Source organism: Geotrypetes seraphini, chromosome 10, assembly GCF_902459505.1.
Source record: "Geotrypetes seraphini chromosome 10, aGeoSer1.1, whole genome shotgun sequence".
NCBI lineage: Eukaryota > Metazoa > Chordata > Amphibia > Gymnophiona > Dermophiidae > Geotrypetes > Geotrypetes seraphini.
This window is the reverse complement of record NC_047093.1, coordinates 38614268-38642267: the sequence shown is the minus strand read 5'-3', so window position 1 is coordinate 38642267 and position 28000 is coordinate 38614268. Positions and strand designations below refer to the sequence as shown.

Genomic DNA, 28000 nt, shown 5'->3' with positions numbered 1-28000 from the left:
CACAATTGGGTGCAGCAGATTTTCTCTTCCTCCCCCCCCAAAAAAAAATTGGGTACAGCAGCAACATTTCTCTTCCCTATCCCCCCAAAAAGGCTGTAGCATAACATTTCTCTTCCCCCTCCCCCATTGGGTGCAGTAGCAGCAGCATTTGTCTCCCCCCAAATTGGGTGCAGCAGCAGCATTTCTCTTCCCCTCCCCCCTTGGGTGCATCAGCATTTCTCTTCCCATACCTCCCATCGGCAGAGTCGCAAGCTTCCCTCCATCGCTGACCTATCTTCCATAGGTCAGTGATGGAGGGAAGCTTACAACCTGCTGCTCTTGCTTACTTCGGGCCTTCCTTGTTGTCCTGGCTTCATGGAAACAAAGTAGGCAGGACCCAGCAGCGAGGATGGCTCTAACGTGTGCGTACCGGCTTCCCTTCTCTTCTCTCCCCCCACGGGATGTAACTAAAAGGCCCAAGGCAGAACACTGTGTGCTTTTGAATTCGCTACAAGATCGCCTGTGATAGCGCCCCATTGGTTTTTAACGCGGTTTTTTGAGAATCCTGACCTGAATTAGAATGCAAGTTCAACTACAAGACTAGCCAAAAACTCTCCCTCCTAGAGCTGGATAACATGCAGCTCTGCAGCAGTGAGTCAAGAATCAAAGAAGTCGTGCAAATCATTTTTACCTTCCATCGCCTCTGGTACAAACTAGAGATGCCACAGGACAATGTAATTGAGGTATATATTGTATTTACAAAGCTGTCAAGTGTGAGAATGCTTCACAAATGGAAGCTGCAAAATAATAATAAAAAAAGAAATAAAACCAAACACTTTCTTTGGTGTTTATTGAAAGCATATAGACAGAGAGAAGGCAGCATTAGGACAGCGTTCAAAGGAATTTAGCTAGCTAGCTACATTCCCCAGGGAAGCTCAGCTCACATTTTCAAAGGGATGCTCTGTTTATATGATACATAAATACACACAAGTGCATACACTCAGTGGCGTAGCGAGGGTGAGAGGCACATGGGGTGATGGCGTCCCAACCCACTCCTGCCTGCAATATGCCCCCCCACTCTTTTCCCGATCCCGCCTGCTACGTGCACTCCCTTCTCCTGTACCTCTAGTTAAAGTTGTTACTTGCGGCGGTCAACAACGTGCTCCTCATGACCATCGGCTCTTTCGCTGACATCACTTCCTATGCGCGGCATCCGGAAGTGACATCAGTGGTGACAGCTGACGGGGTCGCGAAGAGCACATTGTTGACCACTGTGAACTTCAACTTGAAGTATGTGGGAAGGAATGGGAAGAAGCGGGGGGGCGGAGAGGAGGGGGGTGTGCCAATGCCCCCACCAACATGGCACCGGGATGGCCTGCCCCCCCTTTACAATGCCATTGTATACACTGTCTCAGGCAGTGTCTCTCCCCCCTCCACATCATCATGCACAACTCTTGTACTCGTTGCCAGTTCTTTTCCAAATGCTACTGCAGACCCTTCACTCTTTCTCCCATTCTTCTTAAATTCTGTTGGTGATGACAGAGAAGTTAGAGCAAAGTAGAAAGTTCCCACTGCTGTTCTCCACAGTTAATGTCATATTAAGTAAGAAGGCAGAGGGGGAGGCTAGATGCTGATGTTGGGGAAAAGGGAGGGAAATGACATGAGACTGGGAAAGGCTAATGCTGAGGGTTCAAAGAAATGCCTGTATCGCATTTTAAAATCTCCTCTGGTACCAGAAGAGTCAGGCAAAGATGTGGGAGCAAAAACAGAAGCTCTCATCACCAAATTGCTTGACTTCTCTGAAGGTGTGAATAAACATGTGGATAACCCTGCTAGCCACCCAAGCAGCAAAACTAGTTAACAAAATCTCCAATCTACTGATAACAACCCCAGACTACAAGATGTTCAGAAAAGAAATAAAAACTATACTCTTCAAGAAATCCCTAAAAAAGTCTTAACACCACCAATACCATCCTTCTTCCTATCTTCTTCCTGACCCACCGATACTACCGGATCTACTCTTTAACTTCACTAGAAATGACCAATGATCTTCTTTTGTAACTCACCGTCTATAACTCTTTTGTAATCTGCCTTGAACCGCAAGGTAATGGCGGAATAGAAATCTCTAATGTAATGTAATAACGGCGAGCTAGCTGATGTAATGTATCTAGATTTTAAAAAAGCTTTTGACAAAGTTCCTCATGAGAGGCTCCTGAGAAAATTAAAGAGCCATGGGATAGGAGGCAATGTTCAATTGCAGATTACGAACTGGTTATTGGATAGAAAACGGAGGGTAGAGTTGGATGGCCATTTTTCTCAGTGGAGGAGGGTAAATAGTGGTGTGCCGCAGGGTTCTGTGCTGGGACCAGTGCTATTTAACTTATTTATAAATGATCTAGAAATTGGAACTACAAGCAAGATGATTATATTTGCAGATGACACTAAACTGTTCAAAGTTGTTAAAACGCATGTGGACTGTGAAAAACTGCAGGAAGACCTTAGGAAATTGGATGTTCAAATGGCAAATGAAATTCAACGTGGCTAAATGCAAAGTGATGCACATTGGGAAGAATAATCCAAATCATAGTTATCGGATGCTAGGGGCCAGCTTGAGGATCAGCGCTCAAGAAAAGGATCTGAGTGTCATCGTAGACAATACGCTGAAGCCTTCCACCCAATGTGCGGCAGCGGCCAAGAAGGCAAACAGGTTGCTAGGAATTATTAGAAAAGGAATGGTTAACAAGACTAAGAATGTTATAACGCCTCTGTATCGCTCAATGGTGCAACCTCACCTTGAGTACTGCATGCAGTTCTGGTCTCCTTATCTCAAAAAAGATATAGCCGCATTAGAAAAAGTTCAAAGAAGAGTGACCAAGATTATAAAGGGGCTGGAACGCCTCTCGTATAAGGAAAGACTAAGAGAAACTAAAAAGGTTAGGGCTCTTCAGCTTGGAAAAGAGACGGCTAAGGGAAGATATGAGGGGAGAAGTCTAAAAAATCCTGAGTGGTGTAGAACGGGTACAACTGGATTGATTTTTTACTGCATCAAGATTTATATAGTCTAGAGGACAGTCAATGAAGTTTCAGAGTAATACTTTTAAAACCAATAGGAGGAAATATTTTTTTTACTCAGAGAATAGTCAAGCTCTGGAATGCGTTGTCAGATGATGTGGTAAGAGCAGTTAATGTAGCTGGTTTTAAAAAAGGTTTGGACAAATTCCTGGAGGAAAAGTCCACAGTCTGCTGTTGAGACAGACATGGGATGGTAGCTGCTACTATTTGGGTTTTTGCCAGATATTTGTGACTTGGATTGGCCTCCACTAGGATGGGATACTAGGCTAGATGGACCATTGGTCTGACCCAGTAAGGCTATTCTATGTTCTTATGAAGAGTAACTTGGTGAGACAGCTCTTTCGGCACCCCTAAGCTTGGGCACTTAACTAGCCCTGCTTATCACATGCTGTTATTTGATGCTTGCTTAGCACTTTAAGGCATCCTATAGGTACTGTATATACTCGAATATAAGTCAATCCGAATATAAGTCCCAAAAAGGAGGAAAAATGGTTGACTCGAATATAAGTTTGGCAGCTTAATATTCAAGTGTCCTGCCCTGTCAGGCTCTGCACCCAGCCCCTCCCTGCCAAGCTTTGCACCCAGCCCCCTTCCCTACATCCCTCCCCTGTCAAGCTCTTCATCCAGCACCTTTCCTTCCTTCCCCTGTCACTCTGCACTCTTCCTCCCAGGCTCTGCCTCTGTCCCCCACCCTCCCTGGCCTATCTTCATACCTCTGCCAATCTGTGGAGGAGGTGCAGGTGCAACGGGTCCTCTGCCGATCCGTGGTGGAGGTGCAGCGGGCAGGAGCAAACTTTTCAAACTCCTGCCCCACCGCTAACCGGCTGCGCGATCGAATTTCCTCATCTGAGCGGCGCAAGCAGCAGCGCGATTTGGCGCTGCTTCTCGGCGCTCACCGGCTTCCTTACTAGCTCCCGTGGGTTGCTAAAGCAATGGCACCAGTCTACACCAAGTTCAAAAAACCCAGAAATACTTACATAGTCTCAGCAAATTTTGCGATTGCTTAGACATTTAGTATGACTTTTGAAAAGCTGTTTGGACCCCCAGACATGTCCTCAAAAGGAGGACATGTCTGGGGGAATCCGGACGTCTGATAACCCTAAGTATACAAGCTCTCCCGGAATATACGTTGTGCAGCCGAATTCTGGACGGATTGGAGGAAGGTCATCCAAACCTGTCACAACTCATGATTTTGAAATGGGATCCTGTCTCCTTTCACTCCTAGCTGAAGTGGTCAGCTGGTTGTCTCCAATAGCTAGGATTAGCTAGAGGGCTAAATCTACTCCTGCATATTATTATTATTATTATTATTATTATTATTAGGTTCTTATATCCCGCCATACCCAAAGAGTTCTAGGCGGTTTACATTCGTTACATTAGGATCCGGTCTGAACCCGGATTTACAAAAATTTTATCGGAATTGCAGGTAGCGCGGAAGGAGGCACAGGTTTGTCGTAGTTGGGTTAGAGGATAAAATGGAGGGAGTGGGAAACCAGGAGAGGGGGGGGGGAGAGGGAGGTGGGGGTGGGGGGGGGTTGGAGTGTATGCGGGGAGTAAGGACTAAGGGTCTTGTTCGCGGAAGAGGTGTGTTTTGAAAAGTTTTCTGAAGTCTAGGTAGGTCGGGGCCTCTAGCCTATATAACATGAAAGCAAAACAGAAGCTCTGAGAACTCAAGAACAAACTGAGAAGTAATAGCAAAGATTTCAGAATGACTTTTTCAAGACAAACCTGATGGGAAGTGTTAGAGAATGGGGCCAAGTTTGACATTAGTTCTTCGCATGCTAGGCAGACGGGCAAGTGATCTCTCTTGACTGTTTGAGCTGTGAGGGTTGTACCTGCCCCACCCCCATCCCTACCCCTCCATGCAGAAAAAAAATTCTTCCTTTCAAATCTACAGATTTCCTGTGCATACTAAACAGACGTGCAAAGCTGACCACCAAATCTGTTGTCCATTATCATGTCCAAACTGTTCAGCGTTGTTATCTGGGTCTACAGCACACAGATCGCTCCCATTTATGAAATATATGAATCCTGCTAAACCTGACATAGATCAGAATATTAGATACCTCATCTCATGTCAGCAGTCAGGGATGAATGGACTCCTGGCAAGCTCAGGGGGTAATTTATGGAATTCAATCATTTACACTGCTCCACGTATTTTTTTTCCAAGTCTGAAACAGACTGGGATTTAAGGTACCATTTATATATTTAAATTTCAGTTAAAAAATACCATTCAGAATGGTTTACATATTGTAAAAAGACAATAAAAGCAGGAAGAAAAGAATAATCAACAGATAGAACCAAATACTACAGATAAAAACAAATAAGTCATTTTAACTAGGGGAAATAAATAACATTAATTTTTTTTTTTTTCTAAATACCATAAAACTAGGGGGTCCTTTTATTAAGGTGTACTAAATGCTAATAAAAAGACCCCTAGATTCCAATCTTAGGTCAGTGGGCAATTTGTTCCAAAATTGTAGTCCAATAACCCTAGAGTCCTTAGATTCCTATCCTACCTTCTGTATATTATCTTAATCTGGGATTCCTGAGCAGACCGCAGAGACTGACTAGGGACATAAGATTTGAATTCCTCCATTAAGCTCTTTCCTTCATAGGGAGTCAATGTAATTTACTCAGCAAAGGCCTAGCACTCTCCCACTAATTCCCACCCCCCCAGTAATTTTACTGCCACATTGTGGACTTCTTACAATACACTGCTGAAAGATCCATATATAAAATATTACGGTAATCTAAAAATAACTTCACCCAAAAAATCTAAATCGCTGTCAACAGTGCCTTGGTTTCCAAAAGCTGTTTCAATTGCCTGATTAATCTTATTTTCAAATAATCCTTCTTTAAAATAGTAGCCATCTGATCCTTCTCAACTCCATCATCACCCAAAATAACTTCCAGTATCCTAATAGATTGTACCCAAGGAATTATTCAACTCAATGAAGGTATACCTAAATCAGTTTGTGAGATATGGTCAATATCTAGACATGTAGTTTTACCAGCATTGATATAAGATCATAAAAATTGCTATACTGGGGGACAGACCAAAGGTCCATAAAGCCCAGTATCCCGTTTCTAACAGTGGCCATCATCAGTTATGTGGCAGAGTGACATCCCCGACGGACAAGGCCAAGAAGCCTGTTTAAAGTGCTGCCATCCCGACCCTGCTTCGTTAGAGCTCGCTCGCGATCGGCGGGGAAGAAAGGATGGAGGGTCAGCAGGGGTTCAGCTGCACAGTGGTGGTAGGGGCCAGGTTGAAGAGTTGCCAGCGAATCCCAGGACTAGGGCTTATTTTTGGGGTAGGGCTTATATTATTTTCAGGTAGGTCTTATTTTCAGGGAAACATGGTACATCTTTCTTATAAGTGAATTTTCTTACCCAGTCAATACGTAGGGATTTAAATACAAGCATGCACATAATCCTTCCTGAAAATGTGTTCATACTAATCAAAAAGATTAAAAATTCAGAGGTTTATGGAAAGGTTTCCAACAAGGGCAACTCTAGTGCTGAAAATTCCAGCTCAATATCTTAAAACATTTTGCTTTTCTTAAACAACGATAAAAGGACATAAATATATATATATACTAAGGTTAAAAATGAATGCTGACAACTCTAGTGTTCACAAATTGTAATGGACAGGTATAGAATGACCTCTCTCCTATCTCCTCGCCCCTCAAGTTCTGCAAGATTGGCTACTTCTATTAATCTGGTAGTTAACTAAGCTACCTTCCTGTAGCTCAACATAGGAGACAAGTGTGTTAGTTTGGGAGAACCACCAGATAGTGCTGGGCAGTGACGTAGTATGGGGGGGCGGACCACCCCGGTCGCTGTCTTGTTGGGGGCGCCTGCACCTTTCCACCCCCTCTAAGCCACGTTCATGTCCTCCTTTCCTCAACCCGTACCTCTTTAAATCTTCGCCAGCGCAAGCAACTATTCCTTCCTGCTGCTTGCGCTGACCTGGGTCCTGAAATCACTTTCGGGTCACAAGGCCAGGAAGTGACATCAGTGGAAAAGCCAACGCCAGCACAAGCAGCAGGCTGGAGAAGCTACTCGTGCTGGCAAAGATTTATAGAGGTACGGGGGGAGGGGGAGCAAAAGCATGACATGGGGGATGCGGACGGAGCAGGAGGTGGCACAGAAGGAGTGGCAGGTGGGGGAGGGGCTCCACTGCCCTAGGCGCCACCTACCCTCGCCATGCCACTGGTGATGGGGTAGCTGAAAAGAAAATGATGTCTAAAATATACAAATTGCCAAAAAGGTGTCGGTGAACATTTCTCACACAAGTGTAACAATGATGTATTTTGTTTTCAGATACTTGAAAAATTGTTGTAGAAACAAAAGGACAAGTAGACTCATGATACCTTGACAGGAAGTACCGTATTTTTTGTTCCATAAGACATACCTTTTTCCACCCCCCAAAAGTGGGTGGAAATGTAGGTGTGTCTTATGGAGCGAATATAACACTCACGAGAATTGACGGCAACCATTCAGGGAGCGGTGGCGCGGGACCAGGCAGGAGTGCGATAAGCTTGCACCTGCCTTGTGCGCCGCTCTGCTGAGAGATGAGGACTCAGAGACAGCCGTCCAGCGAGGGAGGGGCAGGAGTATGGAAAGCTCCTGCCGATACAGCGCTGGACCGCCAGAACTAAAAAAAGGTAAGTGGGGGCCCTGCCTGCCTACCACTAGGCCTGCCTGCCCTGTGTCCTGACCTGACCTGCCACTAGACCACCAGAGGGGGGGACAGGGTATAGGGCAGGGCGGGGGGACAGGGTACACCATTTGGTTCAGAATTTTTTTATTCTTGGTTTTTCTTCCTCTACAGGTAGATGCGTCTTATGGTCAGATGCATCTAATAGAGCAAAAAATATGGTATTCAACTTGCTTCTACTACTAAGAGAATGTGCCGTGAGATCAAGATAAGTCTTTTGCAACCAAAAAACGTCAAGTTTTTATAACACACACTGCATGTTAACTTGCAGTTAATAGCCAGAGTTCATGCTTGGCATCGACCCTTTATAAGGCCTTATTTAAAGACTGATATCAGGAAAGTATGTCGAAGGCATAGGTTAAGTACAGTTACTGTTTACTTGAATTTGTTAATGGAAATTGGCTACTCACCATAATCCTTCCTGCAGTATTTTTTCATGTTAATCTTAAGTTTCCCTTTGGAGGCTTTGCAGTATGAGTCACAGTCTGCAGGGGGGAAGAAAATGTTAACAAGACAAATTAGACTTAACAAAAAAATAATATTAATAAAAAGACCAAGAGAAAGGAAACTGCAACCTCTTCTGAATATGCAGTTTGCCTACAATATTCATCTGCCTTGACCAATTGTGTTGTCTAATAGAACTTTTGGAACATTCAGAAGATCTCTCCCCCATCCCCCATTCGTTTAAAAAAAAAAAGTCCTTTTATATTGAACTAGGACTGATGAATCTCTCAGCTGTCTGTAGGCCGCCTTTGCATTAGGGTAAGACCCCAGGGCCTCCCTCTCTCTGCCACCCAGGGCTTTAGAGAGCCACAAAAATTCTCCCCACTTGTTAAAATGCAATTGGAGCCTGATTAAAACCTACAGAGGACTCATTGTCACCCCTACCCTAGGCCTGTGTCAGGCTTTGGCATTCATTGCATAGAAATTCTGGCTGAGGTCATGCCTGGACAAAAAGAGGTCAGAGAGGAAATTAGCAATCCATGAAGCATTAGCAAAGCCCTTTTACTGTCCACTCTAATAGAGTGTGCAAATAAAATGCCCCACTAAGAACTTTTCATTTCTAATATGTTCCACTGCTGTGACACAGTCTAACATCTTTAGAATATCATCCCGTGTTTCAAGCATAGTTATCATTAGTAAACTGGTGACTCTGGCAAACTTAACGACTTTGATTGAAACTGGAAAACTTTAATCTACAAAGCTGATTTGTGGCCAATGGAGAAATTGTGAACGAATATATATATAAAACAAATCCGTGCAGAAACCTGTTATTTTCAAACTTCTATCAAACTATATAGGCATACAACACAGAACAAAGGAAAAATAATTGCAGAAATGGTATACAAGATGCCAAGTCTTTAATCAATAAACATAGATGTGAACCTCCATTGTCCCTGTATACGATTATTTTGGAATTCAATTTGGACTCAAGTAATTGTCTATTAGAAAACCATGTTGTATTATCCTATGACATTATTCTGTTTGGCATGGCTATGAGGAAAAAAAGTCAAATATCAGCACACAATAACAAACTATTATTAATCTTGACTGGGGTTGCTATTCAGCATATCACCAATAACTGGAAAAATTATACTAATCTTAATTATACATTTTGGTGGAATTCGATATGCCATATTTTTAAGATGGAAAGAGCAATTGCAATACAGAAAGGGAACTATAATAATTTTATAAAGATCTGGGGGCCATTGGAACGATATTGTAAGGAGTAAACATCATTTTCCTTGGATGAATATATGTACACATTGGGGGGTGGGAGGGAGTTTTTCTGGAAATTTCACTATATTATGTGTTTATATTATATTTATGATATAATTGATTATAATATTTGAAAGAAGGTGGGTGGGACGGGAAATTTTTATGTTTGTAGAAAAATATGAGAATTACAAGTGTTATTGTTGTTACTAATGATATATTCCTGTACACTTGCTGTAAGTTTTCAAAATGAATAAAGAATATTTAAAAAAAAAACCATAGATGTGAACATAAAACAGTTTGTATCCATAATATGGTCCAAGAAGGTTGGTGAATCGGGACAAGTTCCTGGAGGAAATGTCCATAGTCTGCTTTTGAGACATTCATGGGGGAAGCCAATGCTTGCCCTGAGATCAGTAGCAAGGAACGTTTCTACTACTGTGGAAAGAGGATTCTGGGCTAGATGGATCACTGGTCTGACCCAATATGGCTATTCTTATGCTCGTAACCATTTCAAACACGTGACAATTTAACCAATAAAGTTCCTCATTGGTTTCTTTTGTTCCTTACCCCCTGGACTTGATGAAAAAGTAAAGCTGTGATAAATTACTTTTCTTGCAAGATGAGCTCATGAGTTTCACATTTGCTCTGTGAATTCTATCACTGAATTTGGGCCAGTTTGTCAAGCCAGAGGTCATGCTGAGGTCCCCCCTGCCAGGCCACAGAACTGCCAAAGAACCTCTGAAATAGAAAACAAAAATCCCCCATATCCTATGCAGAAGGGATTATAGAAATCATTTTGTTTTATAGTTTGGTTCATTTGATGGCAGCCTTCTCCAAAGTCAACAGGAGCGTTGTTAAATGCTTTTGCAGAAGTATTACAGTCGTTTGAGATTCTGACAGCTCCCAGACCCCGTATCACAGAATAGGCCGTTCAATGTACCCCTGTACTTGGGGAAAGAACTTAGAGATAGAAGCAGGACAATAAAAGTGTAAGTCTAACCACATTGGTTTTATTCATATCAGTCATTCATGAGTCTCCATTAATATTAATAGGTCTATGATATCTACTAATGGGTTTGCAGAAATTCTGAGGGAATTTCTTTTCAATACAACTGAATTTTTGGATCCAACCTGTGGCACTACAGTATGCAGCATAGGTTTAAGTTTGATTCTCTTGTGTGATAGAACTTCCAGCTTTAGGGAGTACCGTCAAGGTGATATGCTTGAGCCCGGGGAGTGATGGAATACGACTGCCTCTACTATAGCAATTCCTAGTGGTACTTCCTGCCCCTTCCCCCTGTCCCCAGCACTAGTCTCAGTATACACTCCTCACTCAATATTCACAGGGGTTAGGGGCAGAGCCGGCCCGCAAATATTGAAAATTCACGAATAGCTTTTGGGCCGCCTCGGACCCACCCCCGCCTCCCTCCAGCCTTCCCCCCGGCATCCCGGACCTTACCTGGTGGTCTAGCGGTCTTTTGGGGCAGGAGCGATATTCCTATGCTCCTGCCTCGTGCAGATCACTCATCCAAAATGGCTACTGTGAGTTCCCGTAGTCTCTTGAGTTTATTCTAAAGCAACAAAAAAATATTTTCCCTACCTTTTGTCATCTCTGGTTTCTCCTTTCCTCATCTTCTCTTCACTTTCCATCCAGCGTCCACCCTCTTTCTCTGTCCCTTGCATTTTTCTTTTTCCACTCCCTTCTCCATGCTCTGGCAAACTCTCTTCTCCTTTCCTTCCCTCCTTCCCATCTCAATTCACCCCATGGTCTGGGTCTGGCATCTGCTTCCCTTCCCCTATCACCTGAGATCTCTCTCCACTCTTCTCCTTCCATCTCTCCCTCTCCCTCCTTACTCTGGTATCTCCTTTCCTTCCTTTCCCTCCCTCCCTTCTTTCTTGATGGCCTGGCATCTCAGTCTCCTTCCCTTTCCTCCCCTCATGCCCTGGCATCTCTCTTCTCTCCTCCTCTTCCAACTCCCCCTCCCCCTCCATGCTCTGGCATTTCCTCTCCTTCCTTCTGCTCCCTCCCTCCCTTCACAATGGTCTGGCATCTGTCTCCTTCCTTTATGGTCAGTACCTGGGGTGCCCCCACCCTTGGTACACTACTGTACTAGACTAATCTATTTTTCAGGATCATTTGCCATTCTTAATAAAAATATATTAAAAAAAGAAATCAAAACCTCCTTCTTCAGGTCAGTACAGTATACTGCTGTTACAATACCCTGTTCTGACCCGAGGAAGAAGGATTTCGTCTCCTAAGGTTAGTAAAAAAATTAGCCCAATAAAAAGACTACCTTATTGTCCCAGCCTTTTTCTGTGTAAATTGCCTAAAAATTGTTTGATTAAGGCGGTATAGAAGAATAAAGTTATGCTATGTTATTTCCATTTTCTATTTATAAAAATTTATCAATACAACTACAATACTACTTTATTTTAAAGCAAAAAAAAAAGTCTTTCTACCTTTTTTCATTTCTGCTTTAATCATCTTCTTCACTGTCTTCTTTCCATGCAGCATCTGTCCTTTCTCTCCCTTCCATGAAGCATCTGCCCTCTCTCATTGCCTCTTCCATCCGGTGTTCACCCTCTCCCCCTTCCAAATGGTATCTTCCCTCTATGTCCCTTCCATAAACTGTCTACCCTGTGCCCCTTCTTTCCTTTATACATGACACAGCTTCACCCCTCTCTGTTTTTTTCTCTCTTTGTCTCCCCTATGCTCCGGCATCTCTCTCTTCTCCTTTCCTTCCTGCCTTCCCACCCCATGGTCTGGCATCTGTTTTCTTCCCTTCCCTTCCATCTCTCTCCCTCCCTCCTTTCTCCCTGGTCTGGCATCTTTGTCTCCTTCCCTTCCCTTTCCCTATCACCTGGCATCTCTACCTCCCCCTCCATGGTTTGGTATCTCCTTTCCTTCCCTTCCTTCCCATCCCTCCCTTCCTTCCCCATGGTCAGGCATCTCTCTTTCCTCTCCTCTCCCTTTTCTGATCTTCCTTCTCCCTCCCTCTCCCCAATCAGGTACAGAATTTATCTTCCCCTCCCCTCCTTCCCTCCCTCTCTTTGTCATCCCCCCCCCCCCAGTCAGTAGCACAACGTTTACAACTGGCTGCTCTTGCTAATGTTGAGCCTTCCTCTCTGCTGGGTCCTGCCTACTTTCTGTTTCCATAAAGGCAGGACTTGGCAGAGAGGAAGGTCCGACACCAGCAGAGTAGCAAATTCTGAATGCTGCTACTGTTGGAAGAAGTTACTGGTGTCAGACCATGATGCTGGCCCTCACTTTTCTTGACACTTTTCATTTCATTGATATGAAATGAAATAAAAACTGTCACGAATAGTGTGGAATAACTTGTAAGTTTCATGGCTTTAAATCGTTCTCTTCCTGATTGGGCTGAAAACTTTTTAGCGGCCCCTCATATAATTGTACTGGGTTAAAAAAAAACCACACTTCTTTGAACATTTCACACAATTGGAAGGAGAAAGAATGTGTCTATGATTGGAAATATAGCAGTTGCTCTTGTCATCTATTGTCTTGTAGTAATAGCCAAACCAACTCTACCTGAAAGATTGACAAGCCTGCTTTAAAACTCTTCAAACTGACTAAAGCACAATAAATACTTAGAGTAAATTGGGAGGTGACATTTATAGAAAGACAAAAATGAACTCTCTTCTTGGATTTTCATAACAGTTTCTTAAAATATTACACTTTACAAACCATACAGGTCTTTAATCATAAACTCATCAGCATAACTGAAACTGAGGAGACAAATACAAGGAGTTGAAAAAAATGACTTGCTCAAGGTCACATATTGTGTTGATGATCCTAAGGTCCCTTGTTATAACCAGTCATACAAAAGCATTGAATTTGTTAAAATATTAATTGTTAATATTGCATTAAAACCTACAAAACCCAGTTTTGTGTAGGCTGTGCTGTTTAGGTCAGAAAAGGGACATCCAAAGTTGCAGTGTGTTTTATAAAAAAGTCTTGCTGAATGTGGAGCTTTTTTGTAAAATACAAATAAGGCAAAGGGGAAAAATACATATTTGGTGGCAAAGCTGGAACAGCAGAGTTTTTGTATGAGGGTGAATCAAAAATTACACAATAACTGGAAAAGAGCTAGCGAAATGCAAGATATGTACTTGTACATTGCCTGTTGGATAGTTTGGCCATGCACAGTGCAGCACTTTGGCCTTTAGTTGTGTGGCAGCCACGAGATCAGAAACATGGACGCACCATTGGAGAACAACTTGCAGTAGTGCACTTTCTTTGGAAGGAGTGAAACTTGTGACTCAGTATGAACATAGTACCATGAATCAATGAAAGATTTATGAGTGGGTGAAAAGGTTTAAAGCGGTAAGAACAGGTGCAACCGACGAAGCTCATTCTGGTTGCCCATGACCATCGTACACACAAGAGCATACTGACAGGGCAGATGCCTTGATTAGAGAAGACTGTCTCAGTTGGCTGCAAATTTGGATATCAGCTATGGATCTGCATTTGCCCTAATGCATGATGACTTGGGATACAGGAAAGTCTGTGCACATTGGGTTCCCAACAGGTTGCGACCCAGTTTCTGAGACGGTAAGAAGAAGATCCCAGTGTTCCGGAGAGAACTGTCACTGGCAACGAGACACGGGTGCATCACTGAAACCTGGAGAGCAAAAGACAGCGCTGCTCACCTGGCTTCAGGAGCAGCTGAAAAACTTCTCTGCAGGAATGCAGAAGCTACTGTAAATTAACGATACACAAATGCATCGTCTTCCATGGGTGGAAAAGTGATATGTTCAATTGCTCACAGTTACTTCTATTAAAGTCTGTAAATGTATTTTGCCTTTACTTTTTGATTTACCCTTCTATATGTAACTGCCAGTAATTTATAGATATCTGGGTATCACATCTTGTAAATAATTCATTTTTCAAAAACAGGGAACAACTCAACTATTAGTATAAAGCACATGACAAATAATTATTTGAGACAGCCCATTAAAAAATATAGGCATTTCCATTCTCTTAACTCTGGCCAGATAGGACACTGGGGGATATTAAGTTAACTTAAGCTAATAATTTAAAATATATATGCTTTGCTATGACTTATTAAACATAATTTTGACAGTTTTAACTATGGAAAAACTTGTGGTAGTGAATGCTTTCCTGCTGAAAGATGGCGCCAAGCTGTTTACTTCATATTTTATTGTTTTCCTAATCTTGTTTCACTTTTTTTTTATTCTTCAGACAACTGGAGGTTTAACATTTCTGACAATGTAAGTGGGCTGTTAAAAAAAAAAAAAGCAAGTGGGAGAAAGGTTCAAAGAAGAGTGACCGAGATGGTACAGGGGACGGAACTCCTCTCGTATGAGGAAAGACTAAAACGGTTGGAAAAGAGACAGCTGAGGGGAGATATGATTGAAGTCTACAAAATCCAGAGTGGAGTAGAACGGGTACATGTGGATTGATTTATCACTCTGTCAAAAATTACAAAGACTAGGGGACACTCAAAGTTACAGGGAAATACTTTTCAAACCAATAGGAGGAAAATTTTTTTCGCTTAGAGAATAGTTAAGCTCTGGAACACGTTGCCAGAGGATGTGGTAGAGCAGATAGCGTAGCTGGTTTTAAGAAAGGTTTGGACAAGTTCCTGTTATTGAGAAAGACATTGGGGAAGCCACTGCTTGCCCTGTATCGGTAGCATGGAATATTGCTACTCCTTGGATTTTGACCAGGTACTAGTGAACTGGATTGGCCACCGTGAGAACGGGCTACTGGGCTTGATGGACCATTGGCTTATGTTCTTACACATGTAGCAGAGAACACAAAAGAAGCACTTTATGCATTGTTCTTGGCTCTGCTCCTCCCAGGAACACCTATCCCCCCCAAAAAAAAACAACAACAAACAATGCATGGATCTGGCTCAGATTGCAACACTCACACCTACAAAGTTTCAGACAGAACTATTCTTGGAAGGGGTGTCCAGTCTATGATGGATGGACAGACATGGCAAAAAACAATAGGCACTCAGCAACCAGGAAACAAATCTACTACTTCCTCCTTTTCATTCTGATTTATAATGTGTTTATTTATTTACAAAAGCTCAATATACCACCGAACGCTCATTCAGTGTTGCTAAATTGTTTACAAAATAAAACTTACAGCAGAGAAAGAGATAAGACATACAGTAAAGAAGAATGCTGAGTGGAGTGCAAGAGGGGAGAGATGGAGGTAAAGAAAAGGCAGAAAGAAGTGCAACGTAGCTAGAGGAAAAGAAAGAGGTAAGTGATTAGAGCGAGTCATTTAAGAGGGTCATATATGAGCTGGAATAGTCAGGTCTTGACCTGTTTTTTGAAATTGGAAGAGAATTTAAGGCTAAGGTGTTCCATAATTGTGGTCTACTGTAACAAGGGCAGTGTCATAAGAAACATCAAAGCGAAGATGAGATTATACGGGAAGAGTTTCTAGAGCCTGTTGCGATGAACCAAGTATATGAGGTGGAGTGTGATGAGCATCTCTGAAAGAGAGGCAGTGGCGTGAAACTTTTGTATAAAAGAGTGAAATTCTCTGATACCTGCGGCAGCGGCGAAAAGGGCGAACAGAATGCTAGAAATTATAAGAAGGGGATCACGAACAGATCGAAGAAGGTTATCATGCCGCTGTACCGGGTCATGGTGCGCCCTCACCTGGAGTACTGCGTCCAGCACTGGTCACCGTACATTAAGAAGGACACGGTACTAATCGAAAGGGTCCAGAGAAGAGCGACTAAGATGGTTAAGGGGCTGGAGGAGTTGCCATACAGTGAAAGATTACAGAAACTGGGCCTTTTCTCCCTTGAACAGAGGAGATTGAGAGGGGACATGATCGAAACATTCAAAGTACTGAAGGGGATAACACTTAGTAGATAAGGACAGGTTGTTCACCCTCTCCAAGGTAGGGAGAACGAGAAGGCACTCTCTAAAGTTGAAAGGGGACAGATTCTGTACAAACGTAAGGAAGTTCTTCTTTACCCAGAGAGTGGTAGAAAACTGGCATGCTCTTCTGGAGGCTGTTATAAGGGAAAACACCCTCCAGGGATTCAAGACAAAGTTAGACAAGTTCCTTCTGAACCAGAATGTACTCAGGTAGGGCTAGTCTCAGTTAGGGTGCTGGTCTTTGACCAAAGGGCCGCCGCATGAGCGGACTTCTGGGCATGATGGACCACTGGTCTGACCCAACAGCGGCAATTCTTATGTTTTTATGATTTGTCTTTGTATTTTTGGAAAAGTTCTTCGCCCTAAGCTAGTCTCACCACCATGAGTCTTTGTGAAGTCCAGGATGCTATTGTGCTAGGAAATTAGCTAGATTGCCCCGCTAAACCCATGTCACACCTGTACTAGCCGAACTTCACTGGTTGCCAGTTATATGGAGAATACAATTCAAGCTTTTAACTTTGGTATTCAAATCTGTTCGTGACCTATTGCCCAGGGTGTTTGCTTCTCTTCTTTGAGATCACAAAACAGAGATTTTTTGGTTGTTCCCACAATTCGTTCTGTCACAAAAGTCATAAATCGATCACGTATGTTCCAAGTAGCTGGACCTTCATTATGGAACTCGGTTCCAGGTTCCATCCGTTTGATTTCAGATTTTCTGGCATTTTGAAAAAGCCTGAAAGCCTATTTTTTTCAACTTGCCTTTTCTAATTTGGACACTTTGTAATCTTGTCATTGTTTGGCTTCAATTATTTTAAGGTATAGGTTTAAGGTTGCCTACTGTATGTTATTTTATAATCTGTCATGTTTTGTTTTATTATGTATGTTACGTTTTGTCTTAATTATGTACAATACGTACATAATTAAGATGTTTGATATGCGGGCTATAAGTGTTTAAAATAAATAAAAAAATACAATTCTACATAGCCCCACACTAAAATATCTGTGGTAATTTTCACGAATGCTTTGTATAATTTCAGATGCTTGTTATTTAAAAAAAAAAATGTTGGTTGGGTCTGGGAAACCTGCCTCCCAATTCCCCTATGTGTTTTTATAAAATTACCCCAGTAAACCCACAGAAAATGATGCTAAAATGAAGCCATGGACAGAGGCAGACATTAGCGTTTGCAAATGAAGTAAAATGTATTGACGGACATTCACTAGACAGAATTACTTGCCATGGCTTGGAAGAGAAGCTTAAGGATGCAATTTAGATGAATTGCTGGTTATCTGTGAAAACAGATTCAAATGATTACTACCCATGACCTCAAGCACCCAAGACACTACTTAATTATTTTTCGTGTCCTTACAGGGGTGATGTGTTCATCACTGGTCTTGTTTAGGTTTCATCATTTCTGACAGGCTCACAATTGACAATCTGGTGTGTGTACAGTATTATTAATAAAAAATCTTATAAAGAAGAGCACTTAACTTAAGCCCAACAGTTACCCAGCCGTTTCACTCCAAGTTTCCTCAGGGGCTGTGTCGATCGATAACACCTCTGCTTTTTGCCTTAAAGGTGAAACGTGTACGCCGCTCTTCCAGCACCAAAAAATAACAACCTTCTTTATAAGATTTATTTTATTAATAATACACACACCAGATTGTCATTTGTGAGCCTGTCAGAAATGATGAAATCTAAACAAGAAAAGTGATGAACACATCACCCCTGTAAGGACACGAAAAATAATTAAGTAGTGTCTTGGGTGTTTGAGGTCTTGGGTAATAATCATTTGAACTTTGCATCAATTTGTTCTCTGTGTTATTATGACCATTGTTGTTTTGAACAAATTACTATTTTTCCATATTGAGTTTGTACCTGTGAAAACAGAACACTTAAAGTAAATTTCAAGGAGAACTTTTAGGGTAATTATTTTTAGTTGGTTAGAATTCTTTTTTACTGTAGGCAGCAAGAATCTGTTAAAGGAACAAGCTGAACTATATGTCATAGACAGAGTTGGCTTAGCAAAAATTGCCTCTGAAAATCTTAGGAAATGTACATTTATAAAGATTTAATTAAATGCTGTGGACAGGACAGCCAAATTACAAAGGTACGAAAAAAGCTTTTTCCTGACTTTTAGTTGACCGCCTGTCTACACCTATCCAGTCAGAATGATGGAGTCTAGCTTCAGCTTCTGGGAGTACAATTAAATTGAATAGAGCAATGGAAAAATTTGGAAAGCCAAATATGTTTGTTTCATTCAGTGACTGCAAAGCTTTCAAGAGACAACTTTGTGTTTCAGCCAACACTTCGTGTTGGCCTATGGGAAAAAAAATTGGCCAAGCACGCAAAAGATCAGCATACCCACAGAACATAAAATGTTGTAGCATCTCTCTCTGGGTTTATGCAGTTTGGTTGATTTGCTCTAGGTCTCTTTCCAGTCTCCGTTACAAGAGAAACTTTCTAATGGTAAGGAATAAGAGGTTAGCTTTCATATACTACAAAAGATCGCAGAAAGAGGAATACAGGCAAAAGAATCTGGAAAAGTCAAGAGAGGCTGGTCGTGTAGTCAGGAAAGCAAAGATGCAAATGGAAGAAAAAATAGCTGACACGGTAAAATGGAGAGACAAGACATTTTTTTTTAGATATATTAGCGATAGGAAGAAGTGCAAAAGTGGCATTGTGAGGCTCAAATATGAAGGGGAGAAATATGTAGAAGCTGATTTAAAAAAAGGCTGAATTGCTTAACAAATAGTTCTGTTCAGTGTTCATGGCAGAAACTCCAGGAGCGGGACTGCAGAAGACAAATGTGATTAGGGATGGAGGAGTGGTAGACCCTGATCGATTTTCAGAGAGTTGTGTTTTGAGGAGCTAGCTAAAATAAAGGTAGACAAAGCGATGGGGTCAGATGGTGTACATCCGAGGGTGCTGAAGGAACTTTGAGAAGTTCTGGTGGCTCCGCTGACTGACCTTTTCAATAAGTCTCTAGAGTCAGGAGTGGTACTGGAGAAGGGTGGATGTGGTCCCTCTCCACAAAAGTAGAAGTAAAGAAGAAGTAGGGAATTACAGGTCGGTATGTCTGACTTCTGTGATAAGCAAATTAATGGAAATGTTTTTAAAGCATAGAATGGTAAAGATTCTGGAATCCTGTGGATTACAGAACCGGAGGCAACATGGATTCACTAGAGATAGGTCTTGTCAGACAAATCTGATCAATTTCTTTGACTAGGTGACCAGAGAATTGGATAGAGGGAGTGTGCTAGATGTGGTGTATTTAGATTTTAACAAAGCCTTTGACAGTGTTCCATACAGAAGTCAATAAATAAACTGAGTGCCCTCGGGATGGGTCCCAAAGTGATTGTCTGAGTCAATAACTGGTTGAGTGGAAGGTGACAGTGGGTAGTGACCAAAGGAGATCACTCTGAGAAAAGTGATGTTACCAGTAGTGTGCCTCAAGGTTCTGTTCTTGGGCCTGTTCTTTTTAACATTTTTATAAACAATATTGCTGAAGGGCTGTTGGGTAAGATTTGCCTCTTTGCAGATATGCTAAAATCAGCAATAGAGTAGACACCCCGGATGGTGTGAATAACATGAAGAAAGACCTAGCAAAGCTTGAAGAATGGACTGAAATTTGGCAGCTAAAATGTAATGCTATGAAATGCAAGGTCATGCATTTGGGCTGCAAAAACCCAAGGGAACGGTACAGTTTAGGGGGGTGAAGAAATTATGTGCACAACAGAAGAGCGGGACTTGGGTGTAACTGTATGTGATAATCTTCCGGTGGCCAAACAGGTTGAAAAGGTGACGGCCAAAGCTATAAGGATGCTAGGTTGCATAGGGAGAGGTAGGAAAAAGGAGATATTGATGTCCCTGTAGAAAATTGTGTACGATTCTGGAGGCTGCACTTTCAAAAAGATATAAAAAGGATGGAGTTAGTCCAGAGGAAGGCTATTAAAATGGTGCGTGGTCTTCATCATAAGGCGTATGGGGACAGAGTTAAAGATCTCAATCTGTATACTTTGTGGAGATACGATAGAGATATTTAAATACCTACATGATGTAAATGCGCATGAGTCGAGTCTCTTTCATTTGAAAGGAAACTCTGGAATGAGAGGGCATATGATGAAGTTATCTAAGGACATACTTTTTTACAGAAAGGGTGGTAGATGGATGGAACAGCCTCCCAGAAGTGGTGGTGGAGACAAAGACTGTGTCTGAATTCCAGAAAGCCTTAGATAGGCACATGGGATCTCTTAGACAGAGGAAGAGATAATGGTTACTGCGGAAGGGAAGACTGGATAGACCATTTGGCCTTTATCTGCCATCATGTTTCTATGTTTCTTAACATCTTCAACATATGGTAACAGCACAGAACGGGTGAGAGGAAGAGGAGGAGGGAGAATGAAGAAGGTGGTGATTTTAAGAGTAAGTTCAGAGGTGGGAGAGGAGAGGCAATGTCTATTTTGCAGGGCTTGGAAGACTTACAATGCAACAGACTTACAGAATAGGTTATTATAATAGTAGAAGTTGTGAATGATCCTTGGAAATGGAGTAAATATTTCACATCTTTAGCTCTCTTTCTCTCTCTCCCTGGGAAGATTTTAAAAAGAAATTAACTCCAAAAGAAAAGTTCTGCTTTCCTCACCCTGTGTATGATATAATATAAAAGACAAGGCTTCCTACAAAGTCTTTGCAGTCCATAGGAAGTTTGATTTTCAAAACTATTATTTCCAGAACTGTGGTCCTTCACATATTCCTCCAGGAGTCAGTCTGACCTACTACTTGCTTGCTTTAGGTTCCAGAACTCTATGATTCAAGTATTTCCCATTCACAGTCCAGAACAGGAGGGGAGAGCTGAGTGCATGTCCTGAAGTTCAAATCTGTAGAAATGAGGAGGCCTGGCCTAAATAAAAGGAAACGGGAAGCCCTTCAGATCCCAGGCTGGACTCCTGTCTTTGCTGCTCTGTAATCATAGCACATTGGTTTTCAGCAGTGAGTAACCCATCTCTCAGATGGTTGAATCTCATTAACCGAGATTTCAGCCTGTTCAGTAAAATGGCATGGTGAATGGTATCAAAAGCTGTAGAAATACTAAGCTTACAAGAAAATATCGGCCATAATTACTAAAGCCTGAACAAATGGTGTCAATGAAAGACAGCACAGTTACTTACCGTAACAGGTGTTATCCAGGGACAGCAGGCAGATATTCTTTACGCATGGGTGACGTCACCGACGGAGCCCACGGTACGGACCTTTTTACTAGAAAGTTCTAGTTGGCCGCACCGCGCGTGCGCGAGTGCCTTCCCGCCCGACGGAGGAGTGCGTGGTCCCCAGTTAGTATAAGCCAGCTAAGAAGCCAACCCGGGGAGGAGGGTGGGACGTAAGAATATCTGCCTGCTGTCCCTGGATAACACCTGTTACGGTAAGTAACTGTGCTTTATCCCAGGACAAGCAGGCAGCATATTCTTTACGCATGGGTGACCTCCAAGCTAACAAAGAGGGAGGAGGGATGGTTGGCCATTAGGAAAATAAATTCTGAAGTACAGATTGGCCGAAGTGCCCATCCCGTCTGGAGAAAGCATCCAGACAGTAGTGAGTAGTGAATGTGTGAACTGAGGACCAGGTGGCCGCCTTGCAGATTTCCTCAATGGGTGTGGAACGGAGGAAAGCAACAGAAGCGGCCATAGCTCTTACCCTGTGGGCCGTGACAGCACCATCTAGTGACAGACCGGCCCGAGCGTAACAGAACGCAATGCAAGCTGCAAGCCAGTTGGATAGCGTTCGTTTAGAGACCGGTCGACCCAAACGATTCGGGTCGAAGGTCAGGAAGAGCTGAGGGGACAAGCGGTGAGCTCTTGTACGATCAAGATAGTAAGCCAGGGCACGCTTGCAGTCAAGACTGTGCAATGCCTGTTCTCCGGGATGTGAATGAGGTTTCGGGAAGAACACAGGCAAAACAATGGACTGGTTGAGGTGAAAAGCTGAGACCACCTTTGGAAGGAACTTTGGATGGGTGCGCAGAACCACCTTGTCATGGTGAAAAATAGTGAACGGTGGATCGGCAACCAGTGCATGAAGCTCACTAACCCTCCTGGCAGAGGTGATGGCAATGAGGAAAAGAACCTTCCATGTCAGAAATTTGAGCGAAGTTGTGGCAAGTGGCTCAAAGGGAGGTTTCATGAGGGCAGACAAAACCACATTCAGGTCCCAGACGACCGGAGGAGGCTTCAGAGGTGGTTTGATGTTGAAGAGGCCCCTCATGAATCGGGAAACCAGCGGGTGAGCCGTGAGAGGTTTTCCTAGGACAGGCTCATGAAATGCCGTGATGGCACTGAGATGGACTCTGATTGAGGTAGACTTGAGGCCTGCGTTGGACAGGGAGAGTAAGTAGTCCAGAACAGTTTCCACCGCTAAGGAGGTGGGATTGTGATGATGACGGAGGCACCAAGAGGAGAACCTGGTCCACTTCTGATGGTAACATTGGAGGGTGGCCGGTTTCCTGGAGGCGTCCAAAATGAGACGGACAGGCTGAGACAGATTTCCTGGAGAGGTCAGCCCGAGAGAAACCAAGCTGTCAGGTGGAGGGAAGACAGATTGGGATGTAGTAGAGACTGATGTTGCTGTGTAAGTAGAGTAGGAAACACAGGTAGAGGAATGGGCTCCCTGGAGCTGAGTTGAAGTAGAAGGGAGAACCAGTGTTGACGAGGCCACCGGGGAGCTATGAGGATCATGGTGGCTCCGTCCCTGCGGAGTTTGGATAAAGTCCGCAACATCAGAGGTAGAGGAGGAAAGGCATAGAGGAACCGATCCGTCCAGTCGAGAAGGAATGCATCCGGGGCCAGACGATGAGGAGAGAAGAGTCTGGAGCAGAACTGGGGCAGCTGATGGTTGTGAGGAGCTGCGAATAGGTCCACCTGCGGAGTGCCCCAGCGAGCAAAGATGGAGTGGAGCGTGGGAGGGTCCAAAGTCCACTCGTGAGGTTGAAGGATGCGGCTGAGATTGTCGGCCAGGGAGTTCTGCTCGCCCTGGATGTAGACAGCCTTGAGGAAGAGACTGCGGGCCGTGGCCCAGGTCCAAATGCGAAGAGCCTCCTGACAAAGGAGGCGAGATCCGGTGCCGCCCTGTTTGTTGATGTAGTACATGGCAACTTGGTTGTCCGTGCACAGGAGCAGAACCTGAGGGCAAAGAAGGTGCTGGAAGGCCTTGAGAGCATAGAACATGGCTCGTAGTTCCAGGAAGTTGATATGATGAAGACGCTCCTGCGGGGTCCAAAGACCCTGGGTGCGTAGGTCCCCCAGGTGAGCTCCCCATGCATAAGGGGAGGCATCCGTGGTGATGATCATGGAATGCGGGGGCAGATGAAAAAGAAGGCCCCTGGAAAGATTTGAGGAGTCCAACCACCATTGTAGAGATCGCTGAAGAGACGATGTCACAGAGATGGGATGAGAAAGAAGATTCGAGGTCTGTGACCACTGGTTGGCCAGAGTCCATTGAGGTGTCCTGAGGTGGAGTCGTGCCAGGGGAAGAACATGCACCGTCGAGGCCATGTGGCCCAGGAGGACCATCATTTGTCTGGCAGAAATGGAGTGATGAAGGAGCACCTGACGACACAGGCGGAGCAGAGTTCGCTGACGATCGGAGGGGAGAAACGCCCTCATTAGGGTGGTGTCGAGAACGGCTCCGATGAACTGAAGTCGCTGTGTGGGAAGCAGATGTGACTTGGGGTAGTTGATCTCGAACCCCAGAAGATGGAGGAGAGAGATGGTATGATGAGTGGCTTGTAGCACAAGTGGAGACGTAGGTGCTTTCACCAACCAATCGTCCAAGTAGGGAAACACCTGGAGGTTGTGAGACCGGAGGAAGGCCGCCGCCACAATCAGGCATTTGGTGAACACTCTGGGTGATGAGGCCAGGCCAAAAGGTAGCACCTTGTACTGATAATGGCGATGGTGCACCTGGAATCGTAGGTAGCGACGTGAGGACGGATTGATTGGGATGTGAGTGTAGGCCTCCTTGAGGTCCAGGGAACATAGCCAGTCGTTCCGAGAGAGATGAGGATACAGTGTGGCAAGGGAGAGCATTCTGAACTTCTCCTTGACGAGACACTTGTTGAGGTCCCGGAGGTCGAGAATGGGACGCAGGTCTCCTGTCTTTTTTGGAACTAGAAAGTAACGGGAGTAGAATCCCCGGCCCCTTTGTTCCAGAGGTACTTCTTCGATGGCATTGAGAAGAAGGAGGGATTGGACCTCCCTCAGGAGGAGGGGGGTTTGAGCTGAAAGAGAAGCAGACTCTACGGGAGGATTGTCTGGTGGAAGAGTCTGGAAGTTGAGAGAGTAGCCGTGGCGGATGATGTTTAGGACCCACTGGTCCGATGTGATGACCTCCCAACGGCTGACGAAGATGCGGAGCCTGCCTCCGATTGGCTGAGGAAGAGGCAATGAGGGTGGAAGACTGGCTAAGCCCTGGAGAGAGGAGTCAAAAGGGCTGAGAGGGTTTGGCAGGAGGAAGAGCCTTGGCCGGTTGGTTAGACTGGGCCCGAGCCTGGGCGTGCTGGTGTTGGCGGGCCCGCCTAGGTTGTTGTGGAGGTGGATTGAGCGGCCTAGCGGAGAACCTGCGCTGGTATGAGGTCTGTGGCCTGTAAGGACGAGCAGGTGGAGCCTTTTTCTTAGGTTTAATAAGAGTGTCCCATCTGGTTTCGTGGGCAGAGAGTTTTTGCGTGGTGGTATCCAGGGACTCTCCGAATAATTCATCACCAAGGCATGGGGCGTTGGCTAATCGGTCTTGATGGTTTACATCCAGATCAGAGACCCTGAGCCAGGCCAGACGGCGCATAGCCACAGCGATGGCCGATGCACGGGAGGTGAGCTCAAAAGAGTCATAGATAGAGCGCACCATAAATTTTCTCAGTTGAAGCAGGCTGGAGACATGCTGTTGGAAAAGTGGAACTTTATGCTCTGGCATGTATTTTTGCATGGCGGAGAGTTGCATTACCAGATGTTTGAGGTAGAAAGAAAAATGGAACGAGTAGTTATTCGCCCTGTTGGCAAGCATGGCATTCTGATAGAGCCGCTTGCCAAACTTGTCCATAGTTTTGCCCTCTCTGCCAGGAGGGGTGGAGGCATAAACATTGGAGCCCTGAGTCTTTTTTAAAGTGGACTCCACCAGGAGAGACTCATGAGGGAGTTGGGGTTTATCAAATCCTGGGATTGGTATAACCCTATAGAGGCTGTCTAATTTACGGGGGGCCCCAGGCACAGTTAGCGGATTCTCCCAATTTTTATAAAAAGTTTCCCGTAAGATATCATGCACGGGCAACTTTAGGAACTCTTTGGGAGGTTGATCGAAATCTAATGCCTCCAGGAAAGCCTGTGACTTCTTAGAGTCAGATTCTAGTGGCAAAGACAAAGCACCCGACAACTCCCTGAGAAATTTTGAGAAGGAAGATTGTTCAGGTTTAGATGCGGTATCGGGTGCCGAAGGCTCCTCGTCCGACGACGATGCATCCTCCTCGGTACCGGTAGGGGATTGTTCCCATAGGTCCGGGTCTCTGACATCGGTATGTGCGTGTCGAGAGACTGGAGTGGAAGGCTCGGCATGGTGAGTTTTAGACAAAGATTTGCCTGAGCGTACCGAGACGTTACCGGGTGATGCAGACCTGTGTCTGTCTCGGTCCCGGGAAGTACGGTGCCGGTCAGAGTCGTGGGGAGACCGGTGTCCTGCTCGGTCCCGAGGAGGATCGGTCGTCGTCAAGGCCATAGTCTCGGCATGGGAATGGAGATGCGGTGCCGAGAGAATTGGCATGGAGGAGTCCATAGGTACCGATGGAGTGGATACCGGTTGGACGGTGTGGGACTCGGGCCGGTCTGGTACCGAGAGCAGTGGTGCCAAGATAGAGGGTAAGAGCTGCTTAAGTTGCTTGTGGAGTTGGTCCTGCAACTGGTCCTGGAGGATGGCCGCAATGCGGTCATCCAGGGGAGGCACCGGAACCACTTTTTTCTTCTTTGGTTCCATGGGTGCCGCTCTACACTCCGGCGATGAGGGGGCCGATGACGAGGCACTCACCGAAATCGGAGTGGAGCGTTTTTTGGCTCGGCGTGGAGCCGAAAGGACTGGCGTCGTCCCCGAGGTGGGAGGGCGCTCAAGGGTGGAAGGCTTCTTAGCCGGCTTACCTGGCGCCGGAGGCGCCGATGTCGACTCAGGCGGTGTCGAAGTGGTCGGTGTCGATTTCGACGGTGCCGCAGATGAAGAGGTCGAATCCATAATCGGGCCGGTGCCGAACAGTAGATTTTGTTGGATTTGACGATTCTTTAAAGTGCGTTTTTTAAGAGTGGCACAGCGGGTGCAGGAATCCGCCCGATGTTCCGGTCCCAAGCACTGTAAGCACCAGTTGTGTGGGTCAGTGAGGGAGATCGGGCGTGCACACCGCTGGCACTTCTTAAAACCGGGCTGCGGGGGCATGAATGGGAACACGGCCTCCGCAAAATCAAACCCCGAGGCCTGGATCGTGCCAACAGGCCCCGCCGGGGCAGAAACGAAAAATAAAGCAAAAAGAATGAAAATTTTTTTTTTTTTTTTTTTTTTGAAATGAAAGAAAAAAGCACCCGAAGGTGAAAAAACCGAAAAAAGAACGCGAGCGGGAAGGCAAAAGGAGGATTTCAACGACGTTGAAAAACACACGTCTTCTTCGCTCCGCGGAAACGAAGAAACTGGGGACCACGCACTCCTCCGTCGGGCGGGAAGGCACTCGCGCACGCGCGGTGCGGCCAACTAGAACTTTCTAGTAAAAAGGTCCGTACCGTGGGCTCCGTCGGTGACGTCACCCATGCGTAAAGAATATGCTGCCTGCTTGTCCTGGGATAAAACAGAGTTTCAGTGTGGTGACAAGCCCTAAAACCAAATTGATTAACATAGAAACATGATGGCAGATAAAGACCAAATGGTCCATCCGCAGCATCCACTATCTCCTCCTCTACCTATAGGTTAAGGCTCTTTAAACTCGCAATGTGAGGTCATAGAGCATTATTGTTATAAGCTAAGGCTCTTAACACTGGCATTGTGAGGTCATAGAGCTTTATGGTTACAGAGACATAGAACCATGATGGTAGATAAAGGCCAAATGGCCTATCCAGTCTGCTCATCCACGGCATCCACTATCTCCTCCTCTCCCTAAGAGATCCTTCGTGCCTGTCCTACGCTTTCTTGAATTCACAGTCTCTGTCTCCATCACTCTTCTGGGAGACTGTTCCACACATCTACTACCCTTTCCATAAAAAAGTATTTCCTTAGATTACTCCTGAGCCTAACACCTCTTAACTTCATCCTATGCTCTGTCATTCCAGAGCTTCCTTTCAAATGAAAGAGACTCGTCTCCTGTGCATTTATGCCACATAGGTATTTAAACGTCTACGTAGCTCTTTCTATATTAACATCTAAGATGTCATGGGTTTCCATAAAATCCGGCAGCTGATTATATACCACTCTTTCTAAAACTTTAGCAAAAAAAGGCAGAGAAGAAATCGATTGATAATTATTAACCATGTTGGGTTTAAGATTGGATTTCTTTATTAGTGGTCACATTGCAGTATTTTTATCAATGATGTTGCACATTGTGAACGTAAGGC

At 44.5% G+C, this 28000-nt stretch overlaps 1 protein-coding gene across 1 annotated transcript in view; it reads right to left on the bottom strand.

The window, feature by feature from the left end:
* NTN1 (netrin 1) overlaps window positions 1-28000 on the bottom strand; it is a 357430-nt gene that overhangs the window by 25848 nt on the left and 303582 nt on the right. The window contains exon 6 of the mRNA XM_033960487.1: window positions 8185-8259. Coding sequence (XP_033816378.1) covers window positions 8185-8259 — 75 coding nt within the window. The remainder of the gene's footprint in view (window positions 1-8184; window positions 8260-28000) is intronic.